General features: G+C 42.8%; 1 protein-coding gene across 2 annotated transcripts in view; it reads left to right on the forward strand.

Moving 5' to 3' along the window:
* SREK1IP1 (SREK1 interacting protein 1) overlaps positions 1-25261 on the forward strand; it is an 83092-nt gene that overhangs the window by 8419 nt on the left and 49412 nt on the right. For both annotated transcript variants that reach the window (XM_056541333.1, XM_056541335.1), the window contains exons 2-3: positions 14279-14326; positions 19677-19823. In XM_056541333.1, coding sequence (XP_056397308.1) covers positions 14279-14326; positions 19677-19823 — 195 coding nt within the window. The remainder of the gene's footprint in view (positions 1-14278; positions 14327-19676; positions 19824-25261) is intronic.

Raw genomic sequence — 25261 nt, forward strand, 5'->3', positions numbered from 1 at the left:
TTTTACCCCTTATGAAAAGGTAAAGTTGGGGTCTAGACCAGCCTGTTAGTGTAAACATTTTTTATTTTATTTTATTTTTTTATTTACATTAACATGCTGGTGTAGCCCCATACTTTTAAGTTTCACAAGCGGTAAAAGGAAAAAAAGACCCCCAAAATTTGTAACGCAATTTCTCCAGAGAACAGAACTACCCCATGTGTGGGCGCAAAGTGCTCTGCGGGCACACGACATGGATCAGGAGTGAGAGCACACTATGTACATTTGAGGTCTAAATTGGTGATTTGCACAGGGGTGGCTGATTTTACAGCGGTTCTGACATAAACGCAAAAAAATAAATACCCACATGTGACCCCATTTTGGAAACTACACCCCTCAAGGAATTTAACAAGGGGTATAGTGAGCCTTAACACCCCACAGGTGTTTGACAAATTTTTGTTAAAGTTGGATGTGAAAATGAAGAACATTTTTTTTTTTTTCACAAAAATGCTGGTGTTACCTTACATTTTTAATTTTCATAAGGGAGAATAGGGGAAAAAAGCCCCTCAAAATTTGTAGCCCCATATGTGGATGTAAAGTTCTCTGCGAGCAAATTACAAGGCTCAGAAGAGAAGGAGCGCAATTGGGCAAGAGAATGTGTCCGAAATTGAAGGCCATGTTTGTTTACAAAGCACCCATAGTGCCAGAACAGTGGACCCCCCCCCCCCCCACATGTGACCCCATTTTGGAAACTACACCCCTCACGGAATGTATTAAGGGGTTCAGTGAGCATTTACACCCCTCAGGTGTCTGACAGATTTTTGGAACAGTGGTCCGTGAAAATTAGAAATTTATTTTTCATTTCAACAGCCCACTGTTTCAAAGATCTGTCAAACACCAGTGGGGTGTTTATACTCACTGCACCCCTTATTAAATTCTGTGAGGTGTGTAGTTTCCACTGTTTTGGCACCAAGGGGGGGCTTTGTAAACGCACATTTCCCCCGAATTCTATTCCAAACAAATTCTCTCTCCAAAAGCTCAATGGCGCTCCTTCTGTTCTGAGCATTGTAGTGTGCCAGCAGAGCACACATGGGGTATTTCCATACTGGGTTACAAATTTTGGGGGGCATTTTCTCCTATTACCCCTTGTAAAAAATTAAAAATTCAGGGGGGAAAAAACATTTTAGTGAAGAAAAAAAAAATTGTATTTACACATCCGAATTTAACGAAAAGTCGTCAAACACCTGTGAGGTGTTAAGGCTCACTGTACCCCTTGTTACGTTCCTTGAGGGATGTGGTTTCCAAAATAGTATGCTATAGGTGCTTCCTAAATGTGACATGCCCCCCAAAAACCATTTCAGCTAAATTTGCTTTCCAAAAGGCAAATGTGACTCCTTCACTTCTGAGCATTGTAGTGCGCCCGCAGTGCACTTGATGTCCACACATGGGGTACTCAGAAGAGATGGGTTTATGCATTTTGGGGGAAATTTTTTCCTATTACCCCTTGTAAAAATGTAAAGTTGTAAATAAGTATGGGAAAAAACAGCATTTTAGTGGGAAAAAAATTAATTTACACATCATTTTTTATGAAACGCCGTCAAACACCTGTAAGGCTCACTGTACCCCTTGTTACGTTCCTTGAGGAGTGCAGTTTCCAAAATAGTGTTCCATGTTTTCTTTTTTTTTTTTTTTCCTGTTCTGGCACCATAGGGACTTCCTAAATGGGTTGACACAACAATAAGTATGTTCACACATTTAAAAGTTGTTTTTTTAATCACTTCACATAGCCACTTTAACAGTGGAAAATGTATTTAAGCATAAATAATTTGCATATTTGCACATAATAATTTTGTATGTTATAAGGGATATCACTTGCACAATGTGGGTTTATTTCACTATATTGCACTATTGTCACTTTATTATTAGAAAATATATTTATAAGTATACTTCAGTTAATATAAGCGATACTAGTTACCTGTTATTAATAAATCATTTTGATTTACATGTTGAAATTGGAATGCATCAATTCGGTGTTGTGGCAAGTGGAGATGTAGGGGATTTAGTCAGATGGCTTATACTGCAACGTCTGGGAATGTGAGGGTTTATGCTGTATTCCCAGCACACCTAGTCTGAGCACTGCATTAGGATGCTTTCAAATTTAGGATGAACTTGGCATGTTTATTTTGCTCAGAACAAGAGTATACAATTGGGTTTTGGTTTGTATAGGTGCTATATTGGAGGAGTGCAATATTACTTTTATTTATTTATAATTATATCTCTGTGGCAGTCCGGAGTTCATCTTTGTTACACACCTTGTTCTATATGTTGAGTATGTTTGTTTTTTTAATTTGTATCATTACAAGATATTAAAATTGTTATCAAGTGCCTTGTATGAACTCTGTTGTAGTTTTGTGGTATATACCTATAGGGCCTGTGAAGACAGTAGTGAATATAATAGATTCCTGCAAACCCCTTCAGTACTCTTTGTGCTGTCATCTGTACCACGCAAGATGCGTTCAAAGCATTGAAACTTAGATTTGACAAGTAGGTTGAAGACAATTCACCCAAAAAGCATTAAAGTAACCAAAATAAACATGTCTGGAAGTGGAGTTGGTGAACAGGGTAGAAGACCCCCACCAATAAGTACCATATGCCATCTTCTCGGCCAGTAGTTCAGACTAGTAAAGGTATCTGCGACAGCAGCCAGGTGTCGTGTTGTTGCCGGCTTTTTAGCTCCAATATTTCTGTTATACGGGTTCTGAGGAGGAAGTCTCTGACAATATGACAGTGAGCCACCGGTCAGTGGATTCCTTGGCGCCTATACTTACATGGGGAAGTGGAAAGGTCCATCCTAGACGCTGTGCTCCCTCATTTCTGGATTTTCCTCCCTCCTACTGCTATGCAGAAGGATAACACTAGCCACAAAGAGGAGTTGTGTGGGGAAAGTCAGGCTTTGGAGTGTGTTGGCAAGGTAGTGGAGGTAGAATCAGTGGTTGAGCCCAGCACAAGCGGGACTGGTGGTGGTAGGCGTGGTGAGTGGAAACTGTAAAGCATCAAGGTGGCTATGCAGAGAGGAGTGGCATGGACATGAGGGGTTTGATGTTGACTCATGTGATGTTGGTCAGGACGTGGGAACTACCTGGGCATGAGCTGGCGTGTTCACAGAAGGGTAGTGGCAGTGTCAGCGTAGAAAAGCGTAGCCGAGGTAGGGGGAAGAAAACCTGTGAAACTTAACAGATGTAGGGCTGCTGGTTTGACGAGCTCAGGTGACGGCAACACTGCTGCATGTTCAGGTTCTATTAAACAAACATCCAGAGGAGGGGAGCAGTCAGGTGGTGCAGGCTCTGTCCGATATACTGATGTGTGGAACTTCTTTTATATCTAACCTTATGCAGAGAACGTGGCAATATGGCATCTCTGCAAACAGAGTCCGAGTGTAGAAACTACGTCTCTACGTAGGCATATGGAGAACCACAAGGCTGCATGGGACAGTTGAGACACCCCACAAAATGAGGAAAATGCTGCAGCTGCTACTGATGATCCTCCAGATCCCACCTAGCTGTCTAACAGCCAGGCCTCTTCCAAAGACAGCACATTTTCAGGATTTTGCTCATTAGTGTAATGCCTTCTTTCTCCCCAGTCCTGTCAGTTATCCATTGGGGAATCCATGTCCTCCAGACAACAGTATTCTCCCAGTCACCCTGTTGTAGTGCGTCTCAATTTGTACCTGGCCAAGTTGTTGGTGGGACATACCTAGTTGACATTATTTTGCAAAGAAAGCCGTCCCTGCTTTGCACAAATATGTGGTGGAAAGGGTAGGCCACTCCATGAACTTGTGTGCAGAACAGTGCATGCCATGGTTGATACATGGAGTCATAGCTATGGCTAGGCGCAATACATGTCCGATGAAAACCAGGACTGCTGGCCAAATTGAAATGTATTTATTTATTTTTTAAACCTGCTACTTCCAGCCAGGCCTGGGTCGCCTTTCTGGGGCAATATTCTAAAAGATTTTGAAGGTTTCTCAAACTGCTACTCTATGCAGGATACCACAACTCCATCGAGTAAACCACTGTGACATGCTGAAGGTTGGTATTGCAAATTCCCTCTCTCTCCCTCCAGCAAGCCAGGCCTGGGTCACCGCATCAACAGTCCAGGAACCATATGATAGAATTTTTATTTTATTTCAAAATTAAAAAACTTAATTGAAACCTTTTTTAAATTTAATTAAAAAACTTCCACCTTCCTGCTACTACCAGTACGGCATCTCCTGCTGTACGCTAGTGACATCAGTCAGCCACCACCTTCTGTGCATTGGTTCTACTAGTAACACCAATCCACCATCACCCTACTTCCAGCCACATCAGTACATAACCCATCAACAGAAAAGGGGATAATTTTTGGCACGCTTGGATAAAGCCGCTGCGTCTTCCCATGCCTCCGCATGCATTAACACCGGCAGGTATCTACCGACAACCAGGGATACTTTATTCCGCTTTATTTTCGTAAGAATAGTCCTAAAAGATGGGCGAGCTGTAATAGTTACCATGGGTTACCTCTTGTCGCCATAACTGAGCCTTAAAACTACTTGAATACATTCCTAATGGTGTTAGACAGGGGATTAGAGGGGTTAGGCAGTGTTATAAACGTGTTTGGTGCTTATTTCATTGCCGATTCAAGTCAAACCGAGCCAATCTGAACTCTCAACTCTAGTCACCATATTCTGAGAGCTGTATTTTAATGTTTTTTTTAAACCAATGGAGCTGTGTGCTTTTTTTGCGGGATAAGAAGCGGTTTTCAATGGTACTATTTTGGGGTATTGTAGAAAGCAAATGCAGTTTCTCAGCTCTCTCTCTCTCTTGGAGCCCGGATTGCTCGGACTGGCGTGGGCTGCGCCTAATGCATCATTTTGCGCTGGACATATCTTTCTTCTACTATTTTGGGGTATGTCTGACATTTTGATCACTTTTTATCAAATTGAGGACTATCAAAAAGCAGTTTTTTTAGGGCCGATACCGATAATCGGTGGAAGTTAGGGCCGATAGCCGATAACTTATACCGGAATATCGGTATAAGTTATCGGCTATTTACCCCCCCCCCCCCCCCCCACACACACACACACACCGCTGCAGATCATTGATTTAAAGCGGGCGCTTTAAATCAATGAACTGCAGCGGCTTTTGCGGTGCCAGAGACCGCCGCCGCCACCCACTTCTCTCTCCCTGCCTGTCCGGGGGTCCTGAGTCCTATCACAGTGACCGCCCCCCACCACCACACCGCTCCGTGCCCCCTACCGCCCCAACGCGTCGCACACCACACCTCCTCGGCCCCATTGCCTCCCCCCCCATCCCCGGTTTTATAATTACCTGTTCCCGGAGTCCACTCTACATCTGGCTCCGGTGGCGTCCTCCTGACGATACCGATAATGCCCAAAAAAAAAATTTAAGGAGAACTCCGGAATAGGAAACCCGGCAGTAAAAAAATAAAGAGCTACATACCTTCCTTCGCTCCCCGGTGCCTCCGGTAACCCTCTCCAGTCTCCGCCGCGATCCTCTTCCCAGTTGCTGGTGGTCGGCGAATCATACTGCACTCAGCCAATCACCGGCCGCAGCGAAGTCCCGACTCGGCCGGCGGTAGTGTGAGAACGCTTCAAGACACACAATTCTTCACTACACCGGCACCGAAAACGTCACACTGCCGCTCAGCTGTTTCGTAGGAAACTCCTGTTACTTCAGATCATGCCTCCTGTCGACGTGAGGAAGCTGACGTCAGCAGGTTAACATGTGACAATAGGTGCAAGTGCATTAAAAACAATGTTAAAAATAACGCAATGCAAAGTAAATATAAACAGGATAACCATAATTAGTTTACAGGAAAACACCTAGGTCTAGTTAATCGTTTAATCCTAGTTTACCTTGTGCGTCCGTGCGGAGGATCCATGTTGCTTCCGCACGAAGCAAGGTTTTTTCCCTCAGTGGGTAGGATCCGTTGGATCCCGTGGAACTTCATATGTGCCAGGTTATTGCTGTGAACTTCCTGGAAATGCTCGATTACTCTTGGGGATCCCTTTCCTGATTTTAATGAATAAACCTGTTCGCGAAAGCGGACGTTCATAGGGCGGGTGGTACCGCCGATATAGAATCGTCTGCATTCGCAGGTAAAACAGTATACAACATAATCTGAACGGCAACAAAGGCTCTTTTGTTGCAGCCTTTGAGCAAAAATATATATTTTCTGTTAATAACCCTTATCTTAAATATGTTAAAAATTACGTCAGATTTGTAGACTACGTTTTGATTATTTAGACAGGAACAGAGGCAGAGTTCAATACCTTCGTAGAGATGCTAAACACCACTAATAATATGAACCTAAAATGCACATTCAAAACTAGTAATAAAGAATTAGAGTTCTTAGATGTACTAGTCCAGATTGATGACACCGGTTTGCAGACGGTTGGGTACAGAAAACCCACCGCCGGTAATACATTAATGCATTACGGTAACTATCGCCCACAACACACTAAAATGGCTGTCCCATATGGGCAATTTTTGGGGTTGAAAACAATGAACAGTACACAAATAAGTTTCAAAAATCAAGCAGAGGACCTATATAAACGCCTACTCAACAGGGATATACTAACAAAAGCATACAATAAAGCAAACAAACAGGATAGAAACACATTATTGGAAAGATCCACCCCTGAAAAGTAGAAAGAATAGAAGAGTTACCACTGACAACCACCGTTTCTGTTTTACTTTTGCATATAGCCCCATGTCTAATACCATCGCAACAGGTACCTTTATACAAAAAGACCTGATCCTTGGCAAATATACCCAAAATAAACCAATGGTAGCATTTAAGCGTGTAGCTAATCTTAGTTACACTGTCACACGCAGCAAGTTCTCCACTGTAAAACATAATTGGTTACGTGATTCCTCCCCTATAGGTAACTATAAATGCAAAAACTGCAATTTACCTCTGAATGCGGACGATTCTATATTCGCAGTACCACCCACCCTATGAACATCCATTTTCGCGAATATGTTCTTTAAAATCAGGAAAGGGATCATCAAGAGTAATCAAGCATTTCCAGGAAGTTCACAGCAATAACCCGACACAAATGAAGTTCCACGGGATCCAACAGATCCTACCAATTGAGGGTATGGACAGGAAAAAAAACGCTGCTTCATGCGGAGGCAAGATGGATCCTCCGCACAGACGCATAAGGTAAACTAGGATTAAACGATAAATTAGACCTAGGTGTTTTCCTGTAAACAAATGATGGTTATACTGTTTATATTTACATTGCTTATCACCGACTAGGGAATCGCTTACAAAATTTTGTGATCCTATATTATCGCAATGATAAATGTCAAGAGGATCTTAGCAAGAAGAGTCACCGAGAAGTCATCCTCATGATCAGTACAAAATAATGTTTAAAATATAACTTTTAATATACTACAAACTAAAAATAGAAGATGACAATTAAACTAATAGTAGGTGCTACATGTACTTAATAGTGCTAGGGAGCCCGGGGGTGTGCAGACCCAATTCTTGAGGATAGATAAGTAACCAAGCCTCTAGTAGATAAAGATGGGTTAACTAAGATAGGAGCGACTGAGGTCCTGGATTAGAGGATGTATATACGATTATTCAGCAATGAAATAATCCATAGATAAGAGAGATGGAGGGATATGTGCCCACTATGATCAATATACCCATCCCTCTTTCCCTGCCTTTTGAGGGACCCACCTCCTTAACAGGGTGGCCTCAACCACGGTGACGTTCCCTGCTCTCACTAAGTGAGGGGAAAAAACAACAAAATAAAGTAATAGATAGAAGGGGATAGGGCTGCACAACCCAAGGCTCCAGAGACAAAGTGTGTGTGATAACCACAATAGTGCAAAACAATCAAAAAATAACCCAACTCCAACGCGTTTCACCTGTCATATTTAAACAGGATCATCAGGGAAAACAGTGGCACAAAACATGAATATTAGTGATAGCACCAATTTTAAAACAGGGCACTTATGATAACCAAGTGTTCCCTCAATTCGCAGCAAGCCAAACCTAGATAGTGGCTAATTCCTCCAAGTTTGCCCTCCTAGCGTGGGATGTACACTAGGTGCATGAGGTATGGCACATATATCAAATTAAATTGTACCCTATGCAAAGTAGAGGCTATAATTAGCCATGATATTCACTCAATACAGCCATGTCCACAATCAGAAAAATGCATAATTTGCTAGCATAGATGTATAAATACGTATTAAAGATGCAATTATATATAACTAGATCCTCTGGATTCATAAAGTAGATACAGGTGGTGGTGTAGTTGACAAATTCACCATTAAATACGTTGGTGTACGTTGGTACACTTAGGGCATCAGGTCTTGATGGGCTGGCGACATACTGCAATGTGGCCAGCAAGATGTATCAGCCTGTTTTATATAGTGCGCATCTTACCTGGCGACCAGTCAGAGCCAGTGGCGCATAATATGACGTCAGACGACGGGCGCAAACAGCGCGTCACTGACCTGTAGATGTCAGTGAAGCGGTCAGGTGCGTTCCTGAGGGTACGACACTATGGCGCATGCGCGGTATAGCCGCGCCTCAAAACCAGAGCTGAATACAATCCAAAGACGCGTCACGTGACCTATTTAGGTCACGTGAGCGTTCCAAATGCCGGAAATGGGTTCCAAAAGGTATGTAACATGTATTATGGCCCAGAAAAATGTTATAGCAATATAAATGAAGCACATACCGATGCTATAGCTGCACAATTTATGCAATCTTATATTGGGAACTAATGTTTTGCATAGAGATGGAAAAAAAATATATATTATTATATAAGATAAGAGAATGATCACTGCTGCAAATGATGAACTTGAAGTACAACAAAAGTTATTAAAAGATAGACTGACAAGACAATGTAGTCAGTCAGCAGGTCCCCATTTTTTCACACAATATGATAACAGGACCAATTTTCACCCTCTGATGGTGTTACTACTACTTTATGGTACCTATGCATATTTACTGGCAATATTTAATGGTGAATTTGTCAACTACACCACCACCTGTATCTACTTTATGAATCCAGAGGATCTAGTTATATATAATTGCATCTTTAATACGTATTTATACATCTATGCTAGCAAATTATGCATTTTTCTGATTGTGGACATGGCTGTATTGAGTGAATATCATGGCTAATTATAGCCTCTACTTTGCATAGGGTACAATTTAATTTGATATATGTGCCATACCTCATGCACCTAGTGTACATCCCACGCTAGGAGGGCAAACTTGGAGGAATTAGCCACTATCTAGGTTTGGCTTGCTGCGAATTGAGGGAACACTTGGTTATCATAAGTGCCCTGTTTTAAAATTGGTGCTATCACTAATATTCATGTTTTGTGCCACTGTTTTCCCTGATGATCCTGTTTAAATATGACAGGTGAAACGCGTTGGAGTTGGGTTATTTTTTGATTGTTTTGCACTATTGTGGTTATCACACACACTTTGTCTCTGGAGCCTTGGGTTGTGCAGCCCTATCCCCTTCTATCTATTACTTTATTTTGTTGTTTTTTCCCCTCACTTAGTGAGAGCAGGGAACGTCACCGTGGTTGAGGCCACCCTGTTAAGGAGGTGGGTCCCTCAAAAGGCAGGGAAAGAGGGATGGGTATATTGATCATAGTGGGCACATATCCCTCCATCTCTCTTATCTATGGATTATTTCATTGCTGAATAATCGTATATACATCCTCTAATCCAGGACCTCAGTCGCTCCTATCTTAGTTAACCCATCTTTATCTACTAGAGGCTTGGTTACTTATCTATCCTCAAGAATTGGGTCTGCACACCCCCGGGCTCCCTAGCACTATTAAGTACATGTAGCACCTACTATTAGTTTAATTGTCATCTTCTATTTTTAGTTTGTAGTACATTAAAAGTTATATTTTAAACATTATTTTGTACTGATCATGAGGATGACTTCTCGGTGACTCTTATATTTACATTGCATTGCATTATTTTTGACATTGCATTTAATGCACTTGCACCTATTGTCACATGTTCACCTGCTGACGTCAGCTCCCACAGGTCTTAGGGTACGTTCACACGAGCAGATTTGCAGCGTATTTTACGCTGCCGATCCGCCTCTGAAAGACCCTCTGTATTCTGCCTTTACATGTACCTGCTTGGAGCGGCAATACGCCGCTCCGTGCAGACACACTGAAACAATGTCCGAGTCGCCACGCATGCGCAGTGTACTCGCACACGTCGTGGCCACTCCCCCTGGTCAATGAGCTGCTGCGATGTGCGTGTATACTGCGCATGCGCGCGGCGACTCGCACATCGTAGTGTAGCTGCTCGTAGCGGCTTATTGCCGCTCCAAGTAGGCACATGTAAAGGCAGAATATAGAGAATCCTTCAGTGGCGGATCCGCTGTGAAAATCCGCTCGCCTGAACGTACCCTTATAACCGGTACTGATGTCGACAGGAAGTAGTAGTTTCCTATAAAACACCTGTCATCCGTGTTTGGAGCATCCCGGTGTCCTCGCCCACTGCACATCATGTCTTTTGCTGCACGCTGTCACTTTGATTCACATGCAATAAAGAACATCTTCTACGCTCTCCAGAGGTGGTGAGTGCTATCCTTACGTCTATCTGTATGCATATCAATAAGTCTACCTAGTCTGACATGCAATAACTACTGTAATAAACATTTTGACAATAAAACCTGTCATCTGAAATGATGGACTGAAACAACTTGTCACTTTATTTCTTTGTATTGCCGCCTCCTAGTTTACGCCATCGTATTACAGTACTTTGTATGAATTCACTTTTCTTTCTCTGTAGCTCTCCTGTACACTGACGTACTCCATGTTGCCTGCATGAATTCCAACGTTTAAAAGTAAACTATTTGATTGGTGGTCTGTCCGCTGGGAGCCACATTGACCAGATGTGTGATGTCCCCCGAATGCAGGAATGAAGCAGCATCGGACATGCTTATCCTTGGCTCTATTCAATGTCTCTAGACCTTCCAAAGTTCAGCACATCAGCAGCAATAGAGCATGCACTGTGCCACTCCATTCACTCAGGGGACAATGACCTGCGTTCTTGTGTTCTACCATTTAATGAGCTAGCCCACATTTATAACACAGCCAATTTATGGTGCATACGGCAAAAGAAACTGAAAGTAGGGCTGCTAGATTTAGGGAAAATATCATTGAGTTTATGAAGATAAAAACTGCGATTTTGATTTTCATGTCCATTCCCCTCTTTCATGTCCAGTCTTCTCTGTTTCGTGTACCATCCCTCCATGTTAGGTTCCACCATGCCATTAGTCAATATTCTAATATGGTGCTGGGGCGTGGGGGAAAGACAAAAAAAAAAAAACCTTATACTTTCCTAATTCCCCATTGGTCTGATACAGCTCCCATTCTCCTCACAGGGACTGTATTTTAATAATTTCTACAACCCCAAGCCATAGAAATAAAGGTGGTGGTGGGGGATAGGGATCGACCGATTATCGGTATCGGACGATAATCACGATTTTGGGCATTATCGGTATCGGCAATTACCTTGCCGATAATGCCCCGCACCGCGACCGCCCCCCCCGACCCACCGCACCGCACCCCCCACCGTAGTGCTGGGCGGTATACCGGTATGGATTTTTGCCCATACCGCTGTATCGGTCGGGCCCCTCCCCCACCCTCCGAGTCAATAAAAAAAAATTTAACTTACCCGTTATGGGGGTGGTCCGGGCCATCCATCCTTCCTGTAGTGTCCGGCGGCATTCCGGGTGGAGGGTGAACCGGTCCGGGCTGTCCTTCTCTGGGGGTCATCTTCTCCACTCCGGGCAGGCTCCGGCCTAGTACGCTGCATAGACGCCGCTACGCCATGACGTCAGGTGCGTCGCTGCGCACGGGCGTCACTGCGCAGCGGCGTCTATGCAGCGTACTAGGCCGGAGCCTGCCCGGAGTGGAGAAGATGACCCCCGGAGAAGAAGGACAACCCGGACCGGTTCACCCTCCACCCCGGAATGCCGCCGGACACTACAGGAAGGATGGATGGCCCGGACCACCCTGAAAGGTAGGGGGAGAGAAGCGGGTGGTGGTGGCGGCGGCTGCCTATGGCACCGCAAAAGCCACTGCAGTGCATTGATTTAAAGCGCCCGCTTTAAATAAGTGATCTGCAGCGGTGTCGTGGGGGGATAAATAGCCGATAACTTATACCGATATTCCGGTATAAGTCATCGGCTATCGGCCCTAACCTCCACCGATTATCGGTATCTGCCCTAAAAAAAACGATATCGTTCGATCCCTAGTGGGGGGAGTTTTATTGGTTTTACAGATCATGAAACAGACTGACACCTTATACCCCACAGTGTGTCTTGCGGTAATAACTCAATTATGAATTATGGTCAGAAAAATATTATGGAAAATTTAAAATTATGAAAATTATTAAAAATATAAAAATTATGACCTGGTGAATTGTAGACAAAGCCAATCAATACAATTCATGTCTATTTCCTCAGATATCAACAAGTTCTTTTTATGACGAGATGACATTAACGCTTAAGGATGTAGTTTTGCAATATACAATTAACACTGGTATTATAAAACTATGCAGATTTATTGGTTATTAGGTCATAAACATAAATGAGCAATAAACACAATGATATATGCAAAAGAATATCAATTAGATATATTAGTAAACATTACAAGCTTGTTAATTGACTACATATAGTAGAACAATACATGTGAGAAGTAAGTAACTTCTTACAATAAAACAAAAGCTATTAGGTTAGGAATATCATATAAGAAAAAGTTACGTATCACTCTATCCAGAGGAACCTCATGATATCAAGATGGGCAATATCTAATTATAGGCATATCAATATGGAATGCTAAAAACATTCCCTGCCCCTTCTAACCAATTACAAATCACATGATTCCAAGAATGAGCAAATCCATCTAAGGATATAAATATGGAAGAACTATGATATACTTCCACCACATTCTGGACTATTTTCTATACATGTAAGACATTAAGACAAAAAGCAGAGTTTTTGATCTCACTAGACTATATTTTAGAAGGAAGAACTTGAAGCAAGTTTTCTGTGTGGGAAATTTACTTATAACACTTACTTTGGCGAGTAGGAATTCTATCAATATGTCTAAGCAATTATTTAATGCTTTGATAGATTATGAGTCTTGTTTCTTCTGCAGGTAGAATGAAGTCTCACAATATCCTAAAACTAATCTCAATATGGAGATAATTAATTAATTATTTTATTTTATTAATTTATTTGCCAATCTAAATGGTATAATTCCATTCACATTATCCAAATTGGTCTTAATTAAATGGAATACTATTTTTGTATTTCTTACCAAGTCTATATAAGAACCTCGTTTCTGGTCCTAGGAAAATTGAACGGTCCATCTCATTGTCTTGGATAGCCATTGGTCTGGTACAGTGTGATCATAAAGTCTGCTGGAATCTCACATGGCTATTCCACCTGGTTGGACCTCTTTCCTGTGTCTTTGTGTGTTCTCTACAGCCAGTACAGTCTACAGTCCAGTCCACAGTTCCTAACATTTGGTTTACCAGACTTTTTAATTAGTTAGACACCCCTCCCATTCATTGGAATTCCCCAATGAATGTAGGTTGAGCATGTACATATGGTAATGACCATGACATCACTATAATACCCAGAATGCATTGAGCATATCACCCATAATGCCTTTCCTGTCCATGTAATGTCAACTACTCATCCGCTAGGGGTGCAGTTGCATAAGCAATTAGCATCATTACAATTAAGGGTTAACTGTCCAATGTTGGTTTCAAACACACATTCCACACTTGACATATGGAGCCATAACACTTCAGGGATTCTTTTTTACATCTATAAGTAATTAAAACCCGGATTCTCATAGACATCTTGGAGCCTACCTAGACATCCAAATTTATTAGAGAGATAAGAATATCATGTAGATCTTTCACACAGACGTGTGAATCTCTCTCTGTCTTATCTAAACAGCCATAAATATCTAAAGAGACAACAAGTATTCTACTCCCAGGCTGGCACTTGAATAGGAGAACTTTAGAATACACTGTGGTCTATTTAGAACATACACAAAATGGCCGACATCATGCTATTAAACATATTTAACATAGTGATTCATTTTTGGGGCTTATAATTAGCATGACAAGTGAGTTTCTGTTATATAGAAAACCTAATATGACAATATGAAATAATCAGTTATTTATTTATTTATTTTTTACATTTTTGCAGGGGTTAATAAAGATAACATCAGAGCGGGATGTAAGAAGTGTGGATATCGTAAGTATTCATCATTTTACTGCAAACCCATAGGTAGAACTTACACAATGGTCCAGATTTAACAATGACTCCAGTTTTTGTCTTATACATCTCGGCCTATTATTCTAGACATGATAGCTTACTATTACTGAGGTATATTGCAATGTGTTCAACAGGAAGCCCAAATGCAGTTATGTATGAATTAAACAGCATATTATGGACGTATGTAACTGCTTAGTGTCCACTTCTGCCTTCTTCTCGTAAGCTTCTCATCTTCTTCTCAGATGGTTTTCAGGGATGTATCGTTGCCTTTAGACTACTTTTCATGTCTACAGATTTAGCACAATTGAGCTTTTTTTTGCATTTGAGCTGCATTTTGTTTTGTTTTTTTGTGGATGATTTTCTAAAGTTGTCACCTGTTTGGTGTACTGTAGACAACTTAATCCAGTGGACTGGTATGTATCATTTGCGCAAAAAAAAAATGTTGATGTTTTTTTTTTTTTTTTTTTGTGCAATTGCGCTTTTTTGCTAAAATCTACAAAAAATGTATGAGTGGTAGCAAGGACACGTAGAAAAGTGTCGGACGCTGGACGATGCAGGAGCCAGCCCTCAGCACTGCAATACTACAACTACTCCCATCATGGAACAGAATCTGTCCCATGATGGGAGTAGTTGTAGTACCGCAGTGCTGAGGGCTTGCTCCTGCACATCCCCCGGCTACGGGACTCTATTGGGACTTTTAGAACTACTACTCCCATCATGGACAGACTCCATCCATGATGGGAGTTGTAGTCCTGGGACTGAGGTGCAGATCACAGCAGGTTATTCGGCAGAGACCTGCTGCGATCCGCAATTATTAACTTAAAAAGCCGGCAGCACATGCGGCTTCACTGCACAGCTGCCGGCTCCTGTATACACTGTCACATTTCATAATCCCTGCCGCCGGAACACAGGATCTCTGATTGGTTAATAACTATTCACCAATCAGAGCTCCCGTGTTTCGGCAAGGATTATGAATTATGTCAGCTGTAGCGCAGTGAAGCCGCACGTGCCGCTGGCTTCTGTATATGTTCTCATAATTCATAATCCCTGCTGGAACACGGGAGCTCTGATTGGTTAATAACTATTCACCAATCCGAGCTCCCGTGTTCCGGCTGCGGGGATTATGAATTATGACAGTGTATACAGGAGCCGGCAGCAGCGCAGGAAAGCCGCATGTGCCGCCGGTTTTTTAAGTTAATAATTGCGAATCTCAGCGGGTCTCTGCAGAATGACCTGCTGCGATCTGCACCTCAGCCCCAGGACTACAACTCCCATCATGGACGGATTCTTTCCATGATGGGAGTAGTAGTCCTAACAGTCCTAATAGAGTCCCGCAGCTAGGGGATGTGCAAGAGCCGCCACTCAGCACTGCGGTACTACAACTACTCCCATCATGGGACACAGAATGTCCCATGATGGGAGTAGTAGTCCAAGGGACAGATCGGCAGAGGGACAGATCGCACTGGGTCTCATTCCTGAGACCCCCTGCGACCTTAACTACTCCACCCCCTAGCGATGACATCATTAGTGGGCGGAGCTACACAGTCCAGGCTTAGTAATGGATTCTGTCTACAAGATGGCTTCCACTACTAAGCCTGAAAATTCAATTATAAAAAACACAACACATTGAAAAAAATTTTATTTAAAAAACACTCCCCCACAGCCCTCATTAACCCTTTTATTGACATAAAAAAAACACTGGTCATTGTCGCAATCCACCGAAACTGACGTAGTCCTCCGCATTAAAGTATCTGAAATGAGAAGAAAAGAAAAAAAAAAGGTTATTACTTTTTTGTCGCTCTCCCCTGGGGAGTGCGCCCATACTGCAGTGTAACAGGGAGCCCCCCAATTGTTGACTTCTGCCTACTGTATCCTGTATATACAGTCATCTATAGATGGGTGTATATACAGGATGGCGCACAAAGACTTAAAGGGGAACTCCCGTGGAAACATTTTTTTTTTTTTAAATCAACTGGTGCCAGAAAGTTAAACCGATTTGTAAATTACTTCTGTTAAAAAATCTTAATCCTTCCAGTACTTATTAGCTGCTGAATACTACACAGGAAATGGTTTTCTTTTTGGAACAGAGAGCTCTCTGCTGACATCACGACCACAGTGCTCTCTGTCCATTTTAGGAACTGTCCAGAGCAGCATATGTTTGCTATGGGGATTTTATCCTACTCTGGACAGGTCTTAAAATGGACAGAGATGTCAGCAGAGAGCACTGTGTTCCAAAAAGAAAACCATTTCCTCTGTAGTATTCAGCAGCTAATAAGTACTGGAAGGATTAAGATTTTTTAATAGAAGTAATTTACAAATCGGTTTAACTTTCTGGCACCAGTTGATTTAAAAAAAAAAAAAAAAAATTTCCACGGGAGTACCCCTTTAACCCAGAACTGCTCAGCAGCAACATGGGTTAACGCTGTATGCACCCCTGTATACTATACAGCTGGCGGAGGTAAGTAGTGATGCTCTGCACCCTGTATATTTATATGCTATACATCACTCCTCACCTTCTTACACTCTGTGGGCCGGGCGCTCTGTGTCTGACCCACAGAGCGGGACCTGAAGGCAGTGAAAAAAATTTCCACAGGGTAAAAAAATGATTGTTTCCGCACACCAGCAAAATGCAAGAAAAAGCTGTGACAGTTTTTCTGGTGTTTTTACTGGTGTACAAAAAAAACCCAATGGAATCCAAGCCTCAAAGCAATAGAGCAAAATCCATGTGTCCACTTTTCCTGTGACGTGTAGATCAGGTGTACAAATAGAACTGTGTGTAAATTTAGAACTTTGCACAAAATTTATCATGTGCCTTGCACAAGTATGGTAAATTTGGTGCAATTGCACCAAATTTAGATCAACCAAAATGATCTAAAAAAGACTTCTACCCACACCAACATTGATACATGTCCCCCTTTGTCCTTGACACCTGAATACAAACCAGGTTACTTACTGATTGAAGGAATAAGAGTTGTAATAGCAATATTAAAGATCTCTATTTTATCTGTTCTGATTTCTCAGAAATAGTAACAAGCGACAATTAGAAGTTGCTCGACTGGGAGCTGCAGGGGACCAGGGCATTAAAAGGGAATCTGACAGCATTATCACACACTCTAATTTGAATACTTAGGTTAAACCTCTGGGTTATCCTGCCTAAAACACTGTTCACCTTATTAAAAATTGATCTAGTTGTCCCAGGGTAATTCTTAGTTTTGCTTATATGCCAATTTTCTTTTATGCACAACCGAGGCAGGCTGCTTTACTATGCTGTGCAACCCTTCCTGTGTTTTTAGATCCCCTCCCCCATATTGTATATCCATATGATTTTACTCTCAAGTCCGCATGCAGGTGACTTCAGGGTTTAGAGCAGTGTTTTCCAACCAGGGTGCCTCCAGTTCTTGCCAAACTACAACTCCCAGCATACCCAGACAGCAAAAGGCTGTTTGGGCATTCTGGGAGTTGTAGTTTTGCAACATATGGAAGCACCCTGGTTGTTAAACACTGGTTTAGAGAGTCAGCTGCTGAGCGGTTACCTGGGCAATGACTCTCTCAGCATGCTAGATGGCTATTCAAGATGGGGAGTAGAGATCTCGGGACACAGTAAGGATTGCTAGTAAAGCAGCAGCCTGCCTCTGTTGCGCATATAGCAATATTCACATATTAACAATGTTAAATGGGCACTGTCACCAACTTTATTTTTTGATATGTTATAGTACTTATGTACTACAACATATCTCTAATATACTTTTATTATTATTTTTTTTCATTAAAAAGGTTTAATTTACATTTAAAAACCGGCTACTGAAAAAGGACTGATTTTGGAGTTGCAATGAGTCCTTTTTCAGTTAGGCTGCACTCGCTCCCTGCCTGTCAATCAGACAGGCGGGAGCGAGCACATTGGCTCCCCGGCCACTCCTCCCGCACATCGCCGCCGCCTCATTGCCGCCGCTGTCCCTGCACGCCCCCTGCCGGACTCTGCAGTAACTGCAAGTGTAATAGTGGGGGAGAACGGGCTTGCAAAAAAAAAAAAATAGAATGGTGGGAGATACCCTTTAAGCATTACTCTGGACTGATTTTAATAAAGGAAAACAGAGTTTTCATCAGTCACCCACACTATAAAACTGCCTTTTTTAGGTTAGTGTGGGTGATCCTGCTGTCAGATCAGATTCCCTTTTAAAGTGTACCTGTCATTGGCAAAAACTTTTTATATAATGTAGAAAATAACATTATATGTATATTCCTAATATAAATTGGTTAAATAATGTTTACATTTTTGTCCCTGGAGCTACTGCCTGTGTGTCTCTGTGAGAAGACCATGCAGGAAGTGTGGATGGACAAGCAGGGCTCTGAGCACTGAGAACAAGCGGGGCTCTGAGCACTGAGGACAGGCAGGGCTCTGGACACTGAGGACAGGCGGGGCTCTGGACACTGAGGACAGGCGGGGCTCTGGACACTGAGGACAGGCGGGGCTCTGGACACTGAGGACAGGCGGGGCTCTGGACACTGAGGACAGGCGGGGCTCTGGGCACTGAGGACAGGCGGGGCTCTGGGCACTGAGGACAGGCGGGGCTCTGGGCACTGAGGACAGGCGGGGCTCTGGGCACTGAGGACAGGCGGGGCTCTGGGCACTGAGGACAGGCGTGGCACTGAGGACAGGCGGGGCTCTGGGCACTCTGTCATGCTCCCGCCTTAAACAGCATGATGATTGACAAGCCAGGAGCCTGCAGAGATCCCTGCTTTTCCTGCTCTCACTTCCTGTATTTAGTCTCCTCACAGAGATACACAGGCAGTAGCTGCAGGGACAGAACTTTTTCACCCAAAAATATACATATTTATAAACTAATGTGTATTCCAAATATACATTGAATGGGATTATCTATATTGTATAAAAAGTGCACTTTAAGTATTACTTAGGCCACGTTCACTCAACAGAATTTCTGAGTGGATTCTGGCGGAAACGTCCCGCTTAGAAATTCCGTTGCAGTAGACTTCCATTGTTTTCATTGGGATTCTTTGCACCATGCACATGGTGGAAATTACGATTTCAGCCTCCACAGAAAGAATTAACATGTCAATTTCTTATGCTGAATCTGCTCATAAATGCATTGCCATCTATGGAGACTACGCATTGCTGGCGCCCACTGTTTCCGGAATGTCCGCTGGAAATTTTCCAGGCAGATGTTTGTTCCACAGTAAAAATACTGACCAAAATACTGTGTGAACGTAGCCTTAAAGTGAAAATCACAGCCCTACTACTTCTGTAGGTTGTCGCTCTTGGATGCTGCAATGAATATAGCAGCTAATCTGTTCTTCATTGTCTCCCGTTCAGCTGGCCATCTGACCTTTGAATGTAGAAACTTCCTTAGAGTGGACCCGCAGAGGGACATAGTGCTTGATGTTAGCAGCACCAGTAGCGAGGACACCGATGATGAAATCGAAGTTGGAAGTAAAGCTCCAATTTCTGCAGATAAGAAAAGTAAGTGAAATAGCTGTACTTGTTCCAGCTACATGTCATTATTATTCTTTTACATCAAGATGGATGAGCTGTTTGACTACATTTTTAATTTCCCCCTGGCTTTGTGCAAGCCTGAAGACTCACAAAGACAAAACTCTTCGCATTAGTAATGTGATAAAATAAGCTTATTGGTACAATAAAGGTCCTTAGAACTGATATTGTCTTACTCTTTGCGATTCCTACTTCAGGGTCTGAGGAGGTGGAGAATGACACAGGTATTCTCTATTTGGTTAGGCTATTTAGTTAGGCTCTGCACATACACAGTTGTCAGCCAACAGCCATCTTATCTGCTGATTCTTCTATATGTATGAATGCTTGGCTTGACTGCTCACTTATGGGATCAGAATGGAGAGTGGAGGGGTAGGCAGTTTGAATACAATTTCATCCTTTTCCATCCAAGATCATCTTTTGGGGGGAGGGTTGGATGTCCACCACACACATGGTAAGCCAGTCCTGCAGAAATCAAGCCAACACACATGGGAAAATTATCATTTACAACTTTTTCAGTTTTTTCAAGCTTGCAGTTTATTTCTTTATGCCAGGTCGAATTGCGTAATTTTTTTTCTAAATGTCTTGTGATGTGTGAAGAATTAGTGTAATTTTTTTATGCATATTCGTAAATTTAGCTTGAAGTGAATCTGTCAGGTCTATTGACCTATATAAGCCTCCAGGTACCTTGTTGAGATACTGCCACAATGTTGAGATACTGTTAACATAAATTGATGCTGCACTTGCATAGAAAATGTGCTTTATTCAGCTGTCCTAGCTCCTAGTAAGCAAGGGACAGAGCAATGGTGGCATGAAGTCACACTGCATTCATCCTTCTCTTGCATGAAGTCACACTGCATTCATCCTTCTCTTGCATGAAGTCACACTGCATTCATCCTTCTCTTGCATGAAGTCACACTGCATTCATCCTTCTCTTGCATGAAGTGTAAGGTGTTAGTCAAGCCTGAGTGGTTTGAAACACTGTGCCCTACAGCTACAGGGTACTGGGGAGGGCTTTTAGGGCTTACAGGGCACTACATTCAAACCACACACTTTTTATACTGAAGCCATGCTGTGCAAAAGTGACTAAAACACAGAAAAGTAGAAAAATTTAAGCAAAACAATTTTACTTTTTGGATGCGTGAAAGTATTCCTGTGCTTCAAAAAAATTTAAAAAAAAAAAAAGCTGCATGGTTTTGTTGTTGTAAATAATCAAAGTTGAGCTTCTGAGAGTCCCCATCCATAGTGCATAGCTGCTTCTTACTTCCAGCATTTGAGGTGGTAGAACCAGAGATCTATTGATTGCTAGCAGTACTCACACATGGACTTTCATTCACTACTCATAAGCCCATCTCTTCCCTATGACATAGTTGGTGCTGTGGCAATTGCACTGCTTGGACTAAGCATGCTGGTAGGGTGCTGAGAAATTATTTATAATACAGCAATATAGCTGGCACGTGAGAGGGGTTACTGATGCACTGGGTTAGCAAGGTGCTGTGTGAGCGAGTGTTGTGGTTCTAGGTTGGTGATCCTGTCCGCAGCTCCACTTATTCTGGTAATCCTGCCGACTACGCCATTTATGTTGTTGTTCTAGGGTCCTAATCCTGTCTACAGCTCCACTTATTGTGGCAATCCTGCTGACTACACCAATTGTGGTTTTTTTAGGATTAGAGGAAAAAATATATACCCCTTCCCCGCCCATGTGCTTTCTTTGTTAAAGTCCCTAAAATGGCCACCGACCATTTTAAGTTGAAGCAGGAGGCAAAGGCTAAATTTATAAGGCCTAAATAGGTTTGCAAACACCCAGAAACACTGATTAAGTTTTGTACTATGAAATAATTGTCTCGCACCAGCAGTGTATCCCCATCAAATTAACTATCATTCCGTAACCAGCAAAGTTAATAACATTTAATAAAACGTTATTAATACAATGGTACATATTAGCATTAATACAATGGTACATATGTTTAGAAAACTAGCATGGCTCTACCAAAGTGATACAAAAATATTTAGCGTAGAAATTATACAGTCAATTATGGACATTTATCAACAGGTTTAGTCAGGTTTTCTTTACTATAATTGTCGCAAAATTGTCGCAACTGCGACTACGCGATTTTTCGTGCGACATTTTGACTGGAAAGCGAGAAAAGCAAGTTTTCCAAAAATTTACTACGTAGTAATAATTTTTAAATGGACTACGGGTAGTCAGGTATTTACTAACTGCGACAGTCGCAACTGCGCAAAAAAAAGTTGCAACAGGGTTAAAAATTGACTAAATTTACTCCAGCTCAAACATGGAGTAGAAAAAGCTACTACCAAAGTAAAAAAGGAAAAATTGCTAACGTGAAAGAAAATTATCAACAGGCTGAAACCAGTTGATAAATAAGTCACACATAAGCAAAAAAAAAGTAAGGAAAAAATTACTAAAAAAAAGAATACATAAGCAAACATTGATAAATGTCCCTCAATATACTTATCCATCCCAGGTTATGGTGATGAGGAGCAGGAAATGCTCCTCTCTTGCAGGAAGTTCTAAGAGACTGTTTGTTGATCAAGTTCTTACTAAACAACCACTAGTGGCTTAGGCTCCACCTACTCTCTTCACATAAGGCTGAAGAACAGGTTCTTTGGCCACGCCTACTGAGGAAGCTAACTAGACTGCAGGGGCAGGGAAATGTATACTTGATGGTTTATTAGGGCGTAAAAGCACATCATATTCCATGTCAATAACAATGACTTACATCACAAAGCAGCCCTGGGATAAGCAGTGAACAGATAATGAGCTAATAGTTTATTACACTGGCGCTTTTGGATAATAATGCTAAAATTGCCAAGACTGCTGGTGTTTGTTGTAAAAGTGGGACCCTGCTCACCACTTATTGTATCAAACAATGTTGAGTCAATAAAAAACAATAGCGCTGAATTGGACTTATGGTTACCCAATATTGTTTTAACCCCTTAAGGACGCAGCCCTTTTTCGCAATTCTGACCACCGTCGCTTTACGAATTAATAACTCGAAAACGCTTTTACCGAATATTCTGATTCTGAGATTGTTTTTTCGTGACATATTCTACTTTATTTTGGTGGTAAATTTTCGGCGTTACTTGCATCCTTTTTTGGTGAAAAATCCCAAAACGTCATGAAAATTTTGCATTTTTCTAACTTTGAAGCTCTCTACTTGTAAGGAAAATGGATATTCCCAATAAATTTTATTTTTATTCACAAATACAAAAATGTCCACTTTATGTTGGCATCATAAAGCTGCTTTTTGAAAAAATTAGAGTGCTTCAAAGTAGAATAGCAATTTTCTAAAATTTCATGGAAATTGCTAAATCTGAAGGGACAGATGTTACAGAACCTACAACTCCCAGCATGCCTGGGCAGTCTAGGCATGCTGAGAGTTGTAGTTTGGCAACATCTGGAGGGCTACCGTTTGGGCACCACTGTAAAAGTGTTCTCCAAACTGTGACCCTCCAGATGTTGCAAAATTACAGCGGGGCATGCTGGGAGTTGAAGTTTGGCCTTCCTAGTGGTTGCCACAGTAAAGATCACTTTACTTGCACTTTCATTGCCACACCCCCCTCCCCCACCGTCGTTACCCTACCTGTGCCTGTCTCCAGCGATGATCAAGGGTCCCCAGGCATCTTCTGCTCCAGGTACTGGCCTCCATCTTCTCTCCACGTTCTCCATGACATCCACGGGTGGGCAGAACGCGGGGTTGCCATGGCAACCCGATGTCCTGTGCTGCCATTGGTCAGAATCAGTTCTGACCAATGGCAGGGGATAGGAGGAGATCGCAGCACTGCAACCTCGCTCCTAGCCCTCAGGATGATCGGGGCTGTCACTGACAGCTCCGATCATCCCTATTTTCTGGGTGAGCGGGTCACCAAAGACCCGATCAGACCGGAATAGCAGAAAATCACATGTCTGCGATCGCCGACATGGGGGGGGTCTCAGGACCCCCCTGGGCGATGTGCCGGGATGCCTGCTGAATGATTTCAGCAGGCATCCCGGTCCGGTCCCCAACCGATAGGGTTGATAGGGATCGGGGATTGCAATTATTTGCCATGAAAGAAGAATTCCAACTAAGTGCGGGTCACAAGCTCGGGTTCATTAAGTCCCTGGCCTTTGTACACATTGCTTGTTGAATGTTGAAATGTGCATTAGCTACTGCTAAACATCCAAAAATTAAAGTGCCAAGGCCCGAAGCATCTGTGAGGCAAGTAGTTCCTGAAAGACACAGGATGAGCCAGGAGCATTCAATCGCAGTACCAAAAAGGGTTTCATAACCCTAATTGATGAACCAAGAGGATTTCATAACCATAATTGGGAAGTGTTGGTGTAGCAGCATGGTCAATCTACTCTGAGGCATCTGGCATTGGTGGATGGAAATCCTGGCTGAGCCATCCTTGATTCATCTTGACAAACGTCAGTCTCTCCACATTTTTAGTGGACAGACGAGTTCGCCTTGGGGTGACTATGGCCCCGGCCGCACTAAACACCCGCTCTGATGGCACACTACTGGCCGGGCAGGACAGCTTTTCCAGGGCAAACTCTAGTTGCGGCAATAAATCAAGTTTGGCTGCCCAGAAGTCCAGCGGATCTTCAATGGTTATTGACATGTCATTTCAAGGTATGCCACCACCTGCTGGTTCAGATCCTGCTCCATGTCTACCTGCTGCTGATGAGTTGCTTCACTATGCGGGTGAAGAAAGCTACTCATCAGCGACTGTAGACTCAGGCTCCTGCTGATTGAGCTGGTACTGCACCTGCCACCCCTCCCCTCCTCAGCAGCCATGGCAGTGGAAGGTGAGCGCAGAGGGCCCCCCAAATCAGACCTGCGAGTGGATGGACCATGTGGCCGATAGGCATCGGCCAACTGACTACGTAGAATCTCTCTGTAGTAGTAGGTCAGTTTGTCCTCCCTCTCAGTGGCTGTAAAAAAGGCCCCAATTCTGGGACGGTAGCGAGGGTCTAATAAGGTGGAGATCTAGAAGTCATCCCGATGACGAATTTTGACAATTCGGGGTTCACTACGCAAGCAACTGAGCATGCATCATGCCATTTGCGCCAGTGACTCGGAGGGACTACCTGCCTACATCTCCACTGCATACTGCCACGGTGTGTCTGGGTCCTCTGTCTCACCTTCCTCATAACCCTTCAGCTCCTCTGGCTGCTCCTCCTCTCCTGTCCGATGACTAGAAACACCGGCCATCTTATCCAACCTAAACTGTGCTCCGCTCTGTCCCTCATACTCCTCCTCCAGTTCAGCCCCCACAGGGCTCATGTAGCCTTGAGATGTAGGCGCAACGTCTCCATTGCCGTGACCAGCCATCGTTTCAATCCTTTGTTGTATGAAATGTAGGAGTGGAATTATGTCGTTCATGGTGTAATCCAGGTGTCTTACAAA

Source organism: Hyla sarda, chromosome 1 (genome assembly GCF_029499605.1).
Source record: "Hyla sarda isolate aHylSar1 chromosome 1, aHylSar1.hap1, whole genome shotgun sequence".
Taxonomy (NCBI): domain Eukaryota; kingdom Metazoa; phylum Chordata; class Amphibia; order Anura; family Hylidae; genus Hyla; species Hyla sarda.